We start from the raw sequence: 16836 nt of genomic DNA on the forward strand, positions 1-16836 counted from the left end.
AGGTTAGAAGGAAGTTCATATCTCGTTCTGTTCTGTTCTGTTTGTTCGTTCGGTTCGGTTTGGTGATTAAACATTTGGGAAGTTCCTGAGTGTTTTGGTTTCGGTAACTTTCGTTAGGCACAGCAATCCGCTCGTACCTAGCGGAAGTAGGCAGTAGTACCACTTACGGAGTCCAGAGCATATTCCCACTCTACCGATTGAGTAGGTTTGGTCATCTAGTGCGGTTGTCGCGGTGCGACTTCCGCATAGCATGTCATGGCGCCCAACGGATTTTAACAGCCCCTGGGAATCTGGATCGTCTGGTAAGTGGTACTGTTTTTTCAGCGTTTTGTGTGTTGTGTGGTTGTGTTGGTTGACCGCGTGGATTCTCAGAGAATCCCGTGAGGCAAGGTTCCTAAGTGAGAACCAGGTGCTTGCCCGCAGTGACCTTAGAGGGTTGCGCGAGGCACGGTTCCTAAGTGCGAGCCAGGTGCTGGACGGGAGTCCGTATACTGTACTCGTACTGGTAATTGGTACGGTGTGTACTGAGAAGTGGTGGCGTAAGCCCTGTTATTGGTGTAGCAGACTTACATCCGGGTTCGGTGACCTGGATTGCTTGTCTGTTGTTTGTGAAGCAGTTGCAATGGATGGTACAGTCACTGAACCATCAGCATTAACCGCTGAACATGAGGATGGTGTGGAAGAGCCATCAACGGGAAAAAGTAAACCGCCCCGTCGAAGAGGGATGATTAACGTTGACGAGTTTGAAGCCATGCTGAAGAAGGCGGATTATTTATCCCCGCCTACAGTGCAGTGGTTTCTACCAGAAGACGAAAATGTTGGTGAATTTTGTAAGAAGTGGGAAATTGTTCTCCCACGTACTGGAGAATTGAGTCAGGAGTGGGTAGAATATGATCTTAATGGTGGTAAAAAACCAGGTGGCTATGATCAGTGGATCCAGGCAGGAAGGAAGATCCCCGCCCGTAGAACGATTCATCTGACCCTGCATGATTACGATCAGCAGTATGGCACTGAACTGCATGAAAAATGGATGCAGTATCTTGCCAACAAAAAGCCTGTTCAGTCAGCAGCAGATAGCAGTAAAGCTCGTCCAGGGTCGGATGTGCAGCAAAGCGGCAGTCTGCAAGCTGCAGTCAATGAGGGCAATGCACTGTCTGCCAGTGGCTTGAGGTGCGGTACTGAAAAGGATACCGTGGTAATTCAACATTTGGACCTGACAGAAATGAATAAGGTTTTGGAGCAAATTAATAATGCTCCAGATTATTCAGCTGTTGTTACTCAAGATCATGATGATAGTGATGCGGAACTGGCTGCGGTAGATAATCAGCGTATTGAAGACGCTGATGTTCACTACAGTCAGAAAGTTGGGAAAGAAAGCGATGAGTCATCAACCGCTGCCGTAGTTGAACAGTTACGTAAAGAACTGGACGCGGAAAAGTTGCGATATCATGCGCTGGTTTTGAAGCATGATGGTTTAGCTGATAAGCATAATGATCTAGTTGATAAATACGACGGTTTGGTTGATCGTCGTAACGAGTTGGCTGATCAGGTGAACTTGCTTGGCATTATGCGTACTCGAGACGCAAAGTTGATGCAGGACGCGTTCGAGCACGTAAACAAAGAAAGTGAAAAGTTGCAACTGGAAAAACGAAAGTTCCAGTTAGAGAAGGAGCAGGCGCAAAAAAGTTTTCAACAAGGCACAGCTGCCTTGAATAAAAAGTATGCGAGTTTTTTGGCTGAACAAACAGCATTTAAAGTTGCTGTTGATAAGTGGAAAGTTGATCGGAATAGTAGACGCCATTCAGTAAGAGATGACGTCAACTTTGTCCCGCATGTCGAAGCAGATCGACGCAGCGTAGTAGTGCAGGATATGGCTGAACCTGTACGAAAGCTGTACAGCGCTGTTCATAAACCTGTCTTTGTGGTAAAGGATAACCACAAACTGGAAGATTTTCTGGAGTTACGTGAGCGTGCCCACAATTTGCAGGAATGTTTGGGTGAGTCGCGTAGTCCCTCACCAACGATTTCTGAAGTTAGCACGACTGCCTTGAGTAAAATGGAAGCAAAGGTTGCTGAACTTGATCGTCGCTTAAAAGAACAGGAGGCCAAGGGCGGTAGTACTGTTTCCGCTCCGTTCGACATGGATAAGTTTACGAATGCTATGAAAGGTGCATTTAGGACGGATACAATGTATCCGGAGAAATTTGATGGGAAAACGGATACAAATAAGGTGGAACAGTTTATCCAGAGTGTGGATAATTGCAAAAACCACAACAGTTGGTCTGATGGTGACGTCATTAGTAAATGCCTGTCGCGCTGTTTTACTGGTACGGCACTTACCTGGTATCTCGATAAGTATGATTCCAATAAGATGTTGAAGTGGTCTGAATGGAAGAAAATGATCCGGGAACATTTCTCGGATGAGAAAGATTTAATGGCCGTTCGTGATAAGCTTGCTGATCGTCATTTTAATAGTGACGATACACCGAACTCGTATGTGGACTGGTTCACTACGTCGTTCAAGAAGCTGGATCTGAACGAATCTGAACGTGTGTACTACCTGAAGCAGGGATTGAAGAAGAACCGTTTCTTTTGGTTCAAGTATATGGAAGAGAAAAGAGTGGCTGATGTCGAAGAGTTTTTGTCAGAATTGAAGCTGCAGTATAAACTGCGTAATAGTAACCCTTGTGCTGTTTACTCTGATTCAAAACAGTTCGCTGGCAGGAAGCCAGTTGATGCAGATACCAGTGCAGCTAAGGCTGCTAGTAATGAGGCGAAGAAGTCCGAAGGAAGTGCAGTTGATAATGGTAAGCAGGTCACCATTAATTACGCGAAGTGGTATTTTCCAGATGGACAGCCGATATGTTTTAAATGCCATGGTGCGCATGTTGGAAAAAAGTTCACCAGTTCGGAACCGCGTAAGCCGATTACAGCGGGACCGCCGGATCAGGTGATTAAGGCTTACATGTTGAAGAAGTCAATGGGAAAGAATCCCGAAAGTAATAGTTTGGGATCGTTCTTGATGCGTAGGCCGGAAGTAAATTCTTTCACTGTGCAAGTTAAATGTGCACAAGTTGCTGAAGGTGACGAAGCTTGCAGTGGGGGCGATGCCGCCCAGGTTAAGTTCTGCTCGGTACGCCATCCGATGGGGCGCTCGCTTTGCAGTGGGGGTGCTCAGGCTCGTGTGGATTGGCGTCGGAAGCAAAGTGGCAGTGCTTATGTGAAGCGCTTGAAGTTTCTGATCAAGAATCCCGAGGCAGAGATGAGTAGGGATGAAAAAGAGATCGTGAAAGGATTTCATGTTTATCGTGGTATCGTGTACCGTAGCAAAGGCGGTAGGTACGGTAGACACCGCGTAGTCGTACCGGAAGCTAGCCGTCAGGACTTGTTGCGAGACTGCCATGAAAGCTTTCATGCTGATAATTTGCATGATTATTGGTCAGTCCGTAAGTATGTTTTGCGGAACTATTACTGGCCTGGAATGAATGCTGAATTGTGGAAAATCGAAGCACAATGTGAGCAATGTAGTGCTCATGTTTAAGTTTTGGCTGCTACGTTATAAGTCCGCTGTTCTCTTGTCGGTGGTGTACTGACAGTATAAGTTGCGTTTACTCATAACCGCAGGATTTATCAGCAAAAAAAAGGGATGCTGATTGCTGAAGTGTCAGAAAGTTATAAAAACTTGTTGACTGGGGAAAAGAAGTACTTATTAATCGAGTACTGTGTTGTGCGCCGTAGCCGCCGGTGTGGTAGCTACGTGCATGGAAACGCTGTACTGTCGTGCGGCGTTCGACTGATTTGGAAATGACTTTTGGCTCCTTTCTGATTTCTGCGTTTGAGCAGTAAAACAATCTCTGTTTGATTTTGATAACTGGATGTTTATAATCCATTTGGGATTGAATCAATCATTCGAAAGTAATTGGATAATTTAGGTGGCGTTCTGTTTGATCATTGTTAAGAACCATGCTATCGTATCGGTTCTTGTGATCTATTTGTGATTGACTGTGTTCCATCGTTTAACTAAAAGTGCAGGCTTGCAGTGGGGGTAATTGCCAGTTATTAGTGGAAATTGAATATTCACTTTTTGGTGCACTGAAGATGCTGATAATGATCGGTATTTGCCCGTTCTGATCTGTGTTTTTGATTGATTGGCTGTGGCCTGTGCTTATCGGAATGCTTGCCATTTCTGATGTAATTGGCCTGTCGGATTGCGGATCCTCGAGCTCTTCGGAGGGAGAGGATTGATAAAAACCTTACCTGGATACGAAACGTTTGGATGGACTGACGATAAAACTGGACGCGCATGGAACGAGGAACTTCGGAGGACTTGGACGGAAAACAAACTCCATCAACTTGGACCTCCATTTGAACCCCCGTCACACCCCGGATTCCACACGCGAATGATGAAACGGATCCTCTAGGATTACGGTACTTCCTGGATTTCGATTTTCTTTGATTTGGGTTTGTGTTTGTTTGTTTGCTTTGATTAACGCGGACGTTAATTCTGTAGCAGTGGGGGTAACGCGCTATGCGTAGTATGCGCGTATTACGTACGTGTTATGACGTACGTGTTGTCAGTTCCGTTACGTACGATGTGCTGTTCTTATCTAACGCATTTGATCGCTGATTCCATCGACGATTCTGGTTGAAGGAATGAGTCTGAAGTTTCTAACTTCAACTAAATCTGTGAGCTTGTTTCTAGCTGAAAGGTCGTGTGACTCTAGGTTAGAAGGAAGTTCATATCTCGTTCTGTTCTGTTCTGTTTGTTCGTTCGGTTCGGTTTGGTGATTAAACATTTGGGAAGTTCCTGAGTGTTTTGGTTTCGGTAACTTTCGTTAGGCACAGCAATCCGCTCGTACCTAGCGGAAGTAGGCAGTAGTACCACTTACGGAGTCCAGAGCATATTCCCACTCTACCGATTGAGTAGGTTTGGTCATCTAGTGCGGTTGTCGCGGTGCGACTTCCGCATAGCATGTCAATATTTGTGTGCGTAGCTGGGCGGTCATCTTTGGTCGGTACGTGAAAGCTACCGAAGTCAGTCTAAGATTTCAAATCGCCGCAATGCATATTTACGAAGACCACACCGGATGCGTCAGGCTCGGTGCATGGAATGCAGTGGACGTTCTCGTCGACGGTGGGCTCCAGTACGGTCATATTACCAATGTCGTGGAAGGGGGACTCATCATCGATTTTGGCTGTGCTACACAGCGGATGCGGTTTGTTGAATACCAGAACATTTTCAACAGCCAGACTGCGAATTTCGTACATCCTCTTCCAGGAGAGGAGGCGCAAGTACTGCTACGCCATCGACCAGACAGTGCATGGGCATGGTACTCCGGAGCCAGATTGTCCGCTTCGACGGCCAACGGGAAATTCGTAGAGGTACATTTACCACATGGCACCACGAAAGAGCTTGTGCCGTCCAGTCAAGTGCGTCCGCTCGCCCTCTCACCTACAGTTAGCTCTTTTTCATACAATCTGCGAGTACGCGAAAAGGATTTCGTTGTCCGCTCCTGTTCGTTGCCGGCTGATTTTTGGTCAAGAGGATCGCGAGTACTGAGAGAGACCTTTAAGCATTTGTTGAATAGCGAACACAAAGTGCTGTGCACACTGCTTAGCCAGATGCTCCTTTACTTGCAACGCGGCACTGACACTCCGTTGCAGCCCGATACAGTGGTAAGACTTTTTGCGATGGAAGTACAAGTATGAAGTAATCCTCGTAGTTTTAGACAAAATTCGCACAAAAAGCAAATTTATTTTAGGAAACTGGTATCAGATTCAACAGAAAGATGCAACTACTTGTTACGCATTAGATCGAATCATCGCTTTTATAAGCTTGAGTCGTGACCGATTGTCATTGGCAGGAAGCGTTGTATCTGAAGGCGAAGGATTACGAGAAAATTGGTCGTACTCCACTTTGGATACTGGAAGAAACGGAGACCAAGGAGCCAGACAGAAAACGTAAGACTTGTGGAAAGCGCAACATCGGTCTGCCTCTATCAGTTGAACTGCTGGTGGAGATCTTCCAGTCACTTGACTCAATTAACCGTTTTCGCTGCCGCCGCACGTGTGGTCTGTGGAACCGTATTCTCACCACCGCAGCTTATTTCCCGGATGTGTGTGTGGTATGCTATGCCGAGGAAGAGGACTGTTTGAGTTCCGCTGTGAATGCATACTTCTCGATGGCGAGCTGCTTATTGAAGTGTACGGACACTCATACCAAGACGCTGGTTTTCGCCCACATGGACTGGCCTCAGTTGCTGAACGCTTCGTCAGTGTTGGAATCCGACATTTGCATTCCAAAAATAATCTTCTATCACTGTTCATTTGGAGAATATAACTTTGATTGGGGGTCTATGGTGGTGGACGAAATAGCCACTATGTGTGGAACCTTTGATGCAGTTGTGTTGAAGAAGTGCCATCTGAGCGAGCTTTCGTTATCGGCAACTATACTGCAGCACTCATTCTGCACACAGTCACCAGAGCGGCTACGGGAGCAGCTGTGGGATCTTTTTGAGAACAACCTTAATCTGGAGGAACCGATTAATCAGACAGCTCTGCGGGAAAAGATCGCCAACTGTACAGATTCCTACCCAATTGTGCCGGTGAGTACCAACCGTTTGCATTTTCTAGCTTCAGCCAGTAGATTTTTGTTTTCAGCCTGCGCAACCAAGAAACCTCTTCAAAATTTTTAAATAATCTAATTTTAAGACGGTAAACGGTTTGCTCGGGTGCGGTTCATGAATAACCTTCACAAGTTGTTTTATATCGCAAACTGGTAACGGTTTGTTTGCTTGCGGTTCATTATTACGAAACCTTTTCAGATTGATAATTCACCGCTGATGCGGCATCAGATTAATGCACTTTTTTTATGGATTTTCACAGATTCTTGAGACCTTTCAAAAAATTGACCCACGTTTGTCACTGCTTATCGTGGTCAAGAATGGACGGTATCTACAATTCCCAATCTGGATGTGAACAAGCTGACAAAGCTAACGCTTGCGGCTTTGAGTAAAATGCTGGAATGATTCATTGACCAGCGGTACAGGTGCTGTAGACAAGTTTGTATGAAGAAGCAGTTATTTCTCTACGAGGTAGCCATTATAAATACTTTTTTATGTTTTTCTGGTCCTGATCGGTTTCTGAGAGAATCGCAGCAGTGGATGATTGTTCTGTCATACCGATGGTTCAAATTTAAGTGGGCAAATGCTCGTATGCGAGTACACCAATAAAACTTGTTTAAAATTGTTGAAAAACAAACCTACTTCTAATATTATACCACGTTATGTTCTTAAAACAGCTGGCTGATATCTGCTTGCGACAAGTAAACTTTGCCTGACCAAAACAAAGGTGACGAAACCGGTCTACAGATTCAGATTGAACCGTGACCGGGTGACATTGTTATGAATTACAGACCTCCGTAAATTAGTTAACGTGCTAACTATCTTTATAATGATGATTCCGTCATAAACGACAAGCATCAGGTACGGCATAGGTACGTGCGTCACTGCGCATTAATGTCCAATGTCGACTACGGCATCATGCGACACACTGTGTGTCAGGGTCAGCCGCCGCGGCAGATGGAACAACGGCATCACGCGGAAATTGCCGTCGTTGCGACGGTGTTGAATGGCTCGCCAGACGATCTCCCGAAGATCCGGCAAGGATAGCGTAAAGATAATGGGATAGATTACCGCTTCCAGCTGGTACAGCATCATCAACCAGAAGACGGTCATGGGGTACTCATCGACTGCCAGAATCGGAAGTGCCACGGCCGCCGGCGTCCAACAAATGAAGACGGTAATGGTCACTATTGTTAAAAGAAGAAAAGCTTTGCTTTCGGCTCTCACGACAGGGCTTTTCTTCGTGGTAAGATGAATGGGACTGATCATGGCTGCCTACAATGAAAAAGAGCAAATGCAGATAGTTTTAACATCCGGGAGATCATGTAAAATGCAAGCTATTGTGTATCTTCAGTTGTAGTTTTACAGAATGCAATCTTGGCATATATTGCTGCGCTTTGCTGGGACATCTTGATGTAATTACAGTACAATCATCAGAAATACGAATTTTTTGTTACAGCGAACGCAAAAATTAACATTCTGTTTACTCTTTGCAGTACGTACTGAGGTACGTAGACTTTTGTGTGCAGTGCCCACATTTTCCATTTAAAAAATTATAAACTGAAACGTAAAAAATAAAAAAAATAAAAAATATAGCCTTATCTAAAATATGGGCCATGAAAACAGGTTATCAGCGCTTTACTGATACTTAATTACAGTATATCTATATACGAGTGCATATGTACTCGTATTTAAGAACAGTACAATACATGTACCTGTACCGGCGTTGTGATGTTCGCTAGATCTTTGCGCGATTCCTTGCATTCGCTTGCGACGGAAGTAGACAACCAGTGGATACTGACCAAGCGTTACACCCAGCGTAGCGAGTGAAAGACCCATGTAGAAGTATAGCCACACTTGCTGATAGGGCGACAGTGCAAAGTTCAGAACACACCCGGCTTCGGTTTCCGGTAGTCTGTAAACCATCGCGTCCACAACAACCACCGGTACGCCGATAGCATGACCGGTGATCCAGCAACTACTACATAGGGCAACTGCAATGCATGTGTTATGACGTTGACGGTACTGCACGGGGAAAACTATGGCGCAGAACCGGCTAATGGAGATCGTAGTGTGCAGCAGAACTGCGATTCCGGACAGCGTCCAAAAGGCGTACAAATAAAAGGTGCACCAGGAACGACCCCAACACCACATTGCGAACAGGCTGTTAATGGCGTCCAGTGGTCCACAGCATATCGCAAACGTAAAATTAGCCAGAAGGAGGGCAAAGGCGTAGACGTGAAATCCACGGCAGATATGAGAGTTTGCAATGTACACCATTAGCAAACTGCCATTCAGTAGAAACGTTGAAATCGTGATGGGCAGTGATACCGCAGGAACAACTGTCCAGGTTACCGGGTTGGTTCCCGAGGCACAAACGTCGGCAGTGAAGTTGGAAAATGAGCTGTTATTCGCCATTTCGGAAGTCATAAGCCAGTCAAAAATTTTAAAGGCAAACAAAATTATTTTGGTGAGGTGCCTTATGCAGGGAGGAAAGGTCACACCCTTCGGTGCACACTTTGAACGGACCAGATTTCGCGATTTATAAGGCATGATAATTGTATAAGTTTTTGTACCATTTGTACAAACCACGCGGAGAACCGCGACACTGAAACATAACACTCGAGAAAAAATTAGTCGTTTCGAGGCAAAATTAGGCAGCTCCGTGCTTATATTTTAATGGTCACCTAGGCTCTGTGCGAAAATTTAAAAACAGCCTCCAGCCCGCATGAGTAGTCCCTGAGACAATGTTACCAATTAAACATATGTCAATGCGGTAGTTAAGATCATTAGCCGAATTTCAGGTTTACCCGAAATTATTCAACGGAAACGAGCGCATCCAGACATCGGGCATTAAAGGGTATATCATAATTATTTGCGGTGCATAATGATTCCCATGCTTGTTAACACATGCAATGTAGCCCGAATGCATTAACTGACCTAATGGTGATAGCATGGCAAAATAAACATTACGTAGTGTAGTGTTATGCCTTGGTGATAGTGTCTCTCCTAACGCGGCATATCATATTATTCACGCATGAAACAAACATTTCAGTTAACGAGCTTTCTGCGAACCAAACCACAGCAGTCTTTATGATGGGCTGTGGTACAGTACAATACTTACCTACAATATATCGTATAGTGTTACAAAGACCCATTAAGAAATTATCTAAGGTGCCACTAAGGAAACATGAAAGACCGGGAAGTCTAGAATATCGTTATCCGTACTTCCATTATATAGAATCCGTTTTTCCTCTTTGAAGACCGTCCAAGAAACCAATAAGAGTACCCACGAATGAGAAATGCTGTAATGGATTACGGGAAACAGCTTTTGCCGGGTGTTTCCTAAAATTAATGCGCAGATTCGTAATCCGTTAGGCTTTCGTGGCTGTTATACTGACGAAGATGCAGAACGTTGCACTATGCACAGTCCGCAGACAATGAGATACATAATTTTAGGTTATCAAGACAATTGTAATGTTCTCCAAAATTTGATAAATAAAAGTGGAATAGGAACGAGTATACAAAACGGGCATACAAAACTCTAGGCTTTTTTTGTCAGTTTTCGTCATTTGGACAAATGGGGCGTAAGCTGCGTAACTGTTGTGCTTTTGTCATTATGATACAGTCTTCGTTGCTAGTTTTCATAAGAGTTTTCCGGGGTATTCCGGATTCGTCAAAGATTTTGAATAACACTATCGAATTTGGCTGTTTTTTAATGCTTTTAAAGTTTGAAGCATTTTAACGCGAGGCTCCCAGCGAGCGGCTCGTTTCCTTTGCGGTAACTCATATTACGCGGTCATAAGACGACGTAACATCGTACGCACCTGAAGATACGTCAGAAAAATGCTCCCGTGGATAACCTAGATTTAATTAAATTTAAAGTTACTAAAAAATGCACCAGTTCGTTTATGACGGTTTCTGCCGTCTTGGTTTTCAATAGCTTACAAATGGCAGGTCTCTTCCTTCCGTCAAAAGGTTAATCAGAAATTTAAATTCATATACAGTAGCCGAAACACAAACACAAGCTACTGTAACGTACTAAACTACTGTAAGGGCGGGACGCTCCGCCCTCCTGAGTAGCTATTCGCTGTTTCTGGGGATTTCCACCCCGCACATTGCTGCGCTGTTTTGACGGATCTGCAACACAGTTGCACTGGCTGCAGGATCCTTCCTCGTTAGTCTGGTGTTGCTGCGCCACGGTGCGCATTAGATTCGGCAATAAAGCCTCATCCGGGTTCACCGCTGTTCGCTGTCGAGGATACGCGTGGCGCCCATACGGCCCCGCGTTATACTACCAAAAAGATAATTGTACCGTGCGCAGCCAGATGCTACAATTAAGGCGATTGGCGATGCTGGGGCACAGATTCTGCCTGTCGCCTCAAAGTGTGTCCCGTAATACTTGTACTTTTCCATTTCACAAATTCCGATGTTCCATTCTGCAGTGGTACTGAAACCGCGCTTGATACAAATGCTATTGTTTAATAATTATCCGCTAGTTAATTTTATTAGGGCCGAGGGCGTAGTCTATTCAGCTTGACTACGATAGAAGTCAAACAGAAACAATGATTTCCTGCTACCAAAATCCATTTGGACGGTTGAACTAAGGCGCCGAGAGGCGGTGAGCTTGTGTCTCACCTGTCTTCTTGCAAACCGTGCAGAGCAAACGATAGCCCGCTAATTATTAATCCTTCTTTATTAATTTTCGCATGACGTATGTACAGTATGTGGTAATGTACATACTTATCTAATAAACTCCTGCTTCGTGTTTACTGGATTGACTCAGAGAATCAGTCTTTACTCTGTCGGCAACTGGCGCCAAAATAATGCACTTAGGCCTGGGCCATTCAGGGAAGCTCAGGGAAAGTGGTGAGCAATGAGCATCTAGATGAAGTAATGAGAATCTGAAATCGCCATTTATTACAGAATGCTGCAAATGCTTGCCCAGTGCTATCGCTAATGTTAAATTTTGCATGACATATCGAAAATCAACAATTCTGCATCTTTCTGGTATTTTTAAAAGCTCAGCATTCCACATTTTTAATATGCATTAATTCGGACATATGTTTTTGAAATGAGTGTGGCATACCAGATCTCCGACTGCAGCGTTAAAAAGCCAAAATCCTCCGTCCTAAAATCTTTCGTCGCCGTATGAGACGAAATATTCCGTTGTACTGCTTGGCTATGGGGCTTCCACCGGCATGCGTATACGAAATACTGTGCTTACTGTTTTGCTCCCGCGAAGGGTGCACGGTTGCTGCAGTGTGCACGGTGTAAACTGCATCATTACTGCAGCAAATCCTGCAAGGTCTGATAATCTTTACACTGTAACGTTATTGCACATTGTCACTACGTCCCGTCGTCCATAATAATGATTTAAGCGTAATTAAGCCCAGTTTATTTACAGACCGCTGACTGGAACAACGGACATTTTGTGGAATGTTGTGTACTAATTGACACCCAGCTACCTCAAGTCAATGATTATTGTAAGCAAAACTTTAGCCAAGTCATGTTAAGTTCAGTGGTAAGTGGCAACTCGGGTGGCAACAGTCGTACTCGTTAGAAGCATTCACAAGCGGTAGGAGCTAACGTTTCTGACGAATTTGTTTCCGGACAATAACCCGTATAACCCTTTTTAATATCAAAACGAACAGAACCGTGAACGACCAAACTGTATTTGTCATGGTTAATAAATTGAAATGGATTTTAGTTACAGTAGCGATTGTCAAATTTTCACTTTTTAGATTTCCCTGCCATGGTTATGATGAATAAACTCTCCATACGAATGCAGGTGATCGATTACTTGAGCAACAGTGTACTAGTATGTAATTTACTATTACGTATGGTTATAAATGGCTACGCCTCCATAGACTTAATCTAAAAAATGATAGCTTCCATTTAACATAAAAACCAAGAACTCTGAGCAGTACTACCGCGGTACATTGAATCTCGAGAATTACTAATTAAAGCATAAATATAAATTTTGACTGTAAAGCAGTATGCCGGCACTTGCACCTTTTGTTATTTTGATTGCTGTTGAGTACTGACTATTATAAAGATGTAGATTAAAGGTAATATGGATACTCGAGTACCGGTAGTTGTGTATTTGTTGAGCGCGAGCTGGTAACACAATCAGTTTATGATTGACATATATTTTAATTGCATATAATTATTATTGTAATTTCAAGGGGTCGATTGTCGAATGGTTTGAATAAGTATTGTAATACTTTGTGTTAATAATTAAAAACGCATTAATAAAATGGACTCTTTCAATGCGATTATTATGCGTTAGTTAAATACTACCTTCTTGAACGTGTGGTATACGAGAGCTGGAGCCACATCAACCCAAGAAATTCTGCTCATGTTTCCGCCCCATCCGCATCCGAAAATATTGGACGACTTCTATGCATGCCTCAGTTTCCTCAAGGTGTACTAGCGAAGTACTGTGCTTCAGTTGGTTGCTTTTGCGTATATAATTAGGTTTCGGCATCCTCTCATCGCATCGCATAAAAAGGCATGGTCATTTATTGCCCCTCCATCTACAACGCCTGTTTCTTCGTACCGGGAGTGTCTGAGCACCATTTTGTTTAACACCTTTCCGATTAATGAGACCGGTCTTAAACACACCAAAAACTGCAATTTCGGGGCGGGGCTCTTCTGGCCAGCGCAACACCGCCGGATGACGCCGGTGTGCTGGGATACGAACATCACCATGGATTTCATAGGACGAGAATTGATCGTGCATGCTACGCGAGATATACAGATACGTACCCCGGGGCTGTGTGATGTACGTAGGAGCATTTGTGCTGCATCCCAAAGGGCGCGAGGAAGACTCTGTTTATCGTGCTTTGTTTTCAGTTGCGCCACAACGAACTGTTGAATGATTTTGAACTTTATCACCTGACACGCACGGAACGCCGAAAAACATTCCAAGACATCTACGGCTATCCCTGTGAATGTCGCATGTGCACTGAAGATTACGTAAGTAACGACCTCGCAATTTTCTCGTAGCTTGTCTCAAACCGAAACATCATAATTATAATAAAATCATGCCATGGAAACGGCACTACTGGTGCTGCACCAAGTATCTGCTATGTGATTAAGCGGCCTATTTCCGCTGTCGCCGAGGCTGTATAATTCAGTAATGACTTTTGAATTTTGTGTGGAAAACTTTACACGTACAGCATATTGAATAAATATACAAACTGTAAAAAAGTCCTGTCATTGTAACGTAGCGATGAAACTTTGTATTATGTGCGAGATATATAAAGTACGAGTAGAAACAATTTGAGTTTTTAACAATTAACAATTGTTTGCTGTTACTTCCGTAACGAACTTCCGTAACGGACACATACATTTTTGCAGTGGTTCTGAATTAAGAGGACGTACGTTGCGTTCCGGTCGAAAATATGAAAGCGTTGTAATAATATCACGTACAATTTAGCGGATTAAGCATTACAATGAACTTTTTCGGGATAAAACAAGTCATAACAGTTGCTACTCGTATATTATCGTTTTTACAATACTTATTGATCTTGAGTACTTAATTAATCTTTCTGACTGTATGTCCGTGCTTTAATTTATGGTCAGTGCTATGCGCCCCGACAACCGGGGCGCAAAGCAAATTGGCTGTGCGCCCCGATCGGGGCGCGAAGTAAAATGGCTATGCGCCCCGTCAGGACGCGCAGAAAATTGGCTGTGCGCCCCGAATATTCGGCGTAAAAAATCGTGGCTAATTATGGTAAATTTGTTAGTACGCACTCACAGAACGGTCCAAAGGTTACCAGAATATTTACCTAAAGACACGTGACCTTGAATGCGCATAAATGTTTATGGCTTGTAGGACTGATTAGAACATTATTAACAAATGAATGAGACACTTATGGGGAAAGAAATCGGATGTACTGCAATTATCGAATTTTTATCACGGTGCGGCAAATGCGAAAGTTCAGACGCTCTAGTACAGGTGCGCTTTTTGTCGGGGAGGTGCCGTTACTTCGGCGGGTGCCACTATTTTTTAAACAGTATATTTTGTAGGGGGCCAATATTTTTTGAAACCAAGAGCGCATCCTGCTCTATAGAAACTGACGCTATAGTTGGTGTAGTTACCGGGTATATGGATACATGCAATTACACAATCACTTGCCTGCAGCATCCCGGGCATGCTGCATACAATTGCTTGCTAGCAAATTAGCAACACCACCACGTTTTTGGTTACGGTCTAACTAAGTACTAGTTTACTCCGCTTGACATTTATTAACGACGCAATATGCGGCAATTTCTGGGGTGCCCTAATTTTCAAACTTAACAGGGAGTTCGAGGTGCGCATATTACAGGAGTGCCCTTAATGGGTGGGTGCCACAAATTCAGATAATTCCGTATTGACTTTTTGCGTACTGTTACTCTATCATGGCGATTTGCGCAATGGATTCGGGTCCGAAAATGCATTTCGAAAGTGCGAAGGAGAACAATGGTGTACAGGAAATGATGAAGCCGGTTTACCTGCGCGAGTATCGGGAAGGCTCTAATACCATGAATGACAAATCCAGCCACGAAAAAAATGAAAATTTTGGCGGCAGAAGTTATGTTAATAGTGAAACACAAAAAATCGTGCAAGATTATCCACTGTAGGTACAAAGTGGTCCAAGTCTTTAAAACCCTTGAAACCTTTAAAACCTTTAAAACCTTTAAAACCTTTAAAACCTTTAAAACCTTTAAAACCTTTAAAACCGCTTTTCGAAAAATCACTATCAAACTATACATTAGTAAAAACCATTAAAACCTTAAAACCGCTTTTTGAGAAATCACTGTCGATCCGATGTATTTATTAAATAAAACGTTTGGTTTTATTAGTTTTAATAGTTTTAAAATTAGATTTGGACCACTTTGTACAAGCTTGTCCGGTAATTTCTGACGAATCAGTACAGCGATTTACACAAATTTGCGTGTTACGCCAAACTTCACACTACGGCGCGCCACGCCACACCGTTTAAACACGTAACTTGCATGTGGCTGGCTGGTGGCTTGGTACACGCCATATAATTTAATGAGAATAATAGTAACTGCCTGGCAGAAGGTGGCTAGAAATTGGTCGGTGCAGTAAGCGACAATCTGACTGCGGAGCGCACTTAAGGAATTTGATGAACGTAGTGAAGTGGCCATCGTTATAAGCGCAAAATTCGCGCTAGCTGTACCTTTACGTAGGAAATTACCGGACAAGCTTGTACCTACCCTCAGATTATCGGTGTTAAAGGTTAAATACAAAAAATTCATGGCGCAGAGCAGCGTAATGCCGTGGTCACAAATAGTAATTAATTATTATATCAGGGGCGCACAGCCAATTTACTCATTTACTTTGCGCCCGGTATACCGGGCGCATAGCCAGTTTACTTCGCGCCCTGATTGTCGGGGCGCACAGCCATTTCGTTAATTTATTCCCATACCACAAAATCATGGTATAGGTACCACAAGTTGTTTTCATATTGTTTCTGCTCGTGAGAAAATATTTTTTCATGCGCATAGGAAGCGGAAATCAACCCTCTTAAGTGCGGCACTGTTGGTTGCACGGAACGACTTCCCAGTGATGACCGGACTCTGTCGGCATGCCCCCACTGTGGCGCTATCAACGCTGATCGCTTAGCGCAGTACCGGAGGTTCATGGCGGACTACCACAACACCATTCTGTATATCACAGATAAGCAAGACAAAAATGACAAAAAAACGGAACTCTTTTTGGAGATGGAAGACGCTGGAATTTTACATTCCGATGCGCATATACGCTTCGTATGCCAGCCATACCGCGGATGCCAGAAATGGCCCGGGGGAGACGAGGAAAAACTGCATATCCTGTTGCAGGAACTCATCGTATGCGTGCGGTAATTGCCATATTATAGTTCCAAACCGGTAGCATTTTCTAACAGATTTTAAAAAATTGCAGAAAGCTGTGCCCCAAGTGGGATGTATGGCGTGCTCACCATATGCTGCACACCAACTCTTATTTATTGAAAAAGGGAAATGGGGCCGGCGACTTAATTGCTATGCTCTCTTTTGCGCCCTGCAAGAGGGGATTCCAAAGCCAATATAAACGATGCCAGTCCGTTAGCGCTCGAGCTGGCCAAGGAAGCACATGAAATTTTTACAAAACTCTGTGGTGCGAACTCACATTTTGCAAATCGCACTCTGGGGCAGGTTAAGAACGTTGAAGCAAAAGTCA

The 16836-nt window shown here is 43.8% G+C and overlaps 2 protein-coding genes across 2 annotated transcripts; both read left to right on the forward strand.

Annotated features, from left to right (window-relative positions):
- The first annotated feature begins 3932 nt into the window (after nucleotides 1–3932).
- LOC129597203 (uncharacterized) lies at nucleotides 3933–7198 on the forward strand. Its single transcript, XM_055494670.1, has 3 exons — nucleotides 3933–5676; nucleotides 5865–6605; nucleotides 6886–7198. Exons 1-3 carry the CDS (start codon nucleotides 5062–5064, stop codon nucleotides 6976–6978), a joined length of 1449 nt encoding a protein of 482 aa, XP_055350645.1. The 5' UTR covers nucleotides 3933–5061; the 3' UTR covers nucleotides 6979–7198.
- Nucleotides 7199–13302: 6104 nt separating this feature from the next.
- LOC129597199 (uncharacterized) lies at nucleotides 13303–16502 on the forward strand. The gene is made up of 3 exons (XM_055494666.1): nucleotides 13303–13410; nucleotides 13482–13604; nucleotides 16146–16502. Exons 1-3 carry the CDS (start codon nucleotides 13303–13305, stop codon nucleotides 16500–16502), a joined length of 588 nt encoding a protein of 195 aa, XP_055350641.1.
- The last annotated feature ends 334 nt before the right edge of the window (nucleotides 16503–16836 follow it).

This window comes from Paramacrobiotus metropolitanus, unplaced genomic scaffold (assembly GCF_019649055.1).
Source record: "Paramacrobiotus metropolitanus isolate TYO unplaced genomic scaffold, Prichtersi_v1.0 Parri_scaffold0000101, whole genome shotgun sequence".
Lineage (NCBI taxonomy): Eukaryota > Metazoa > Tardigrada > Eutardigrada > Parachela > Macrobiotidae > Paramacrobiotus > Paramacrobiotus metropolitanus.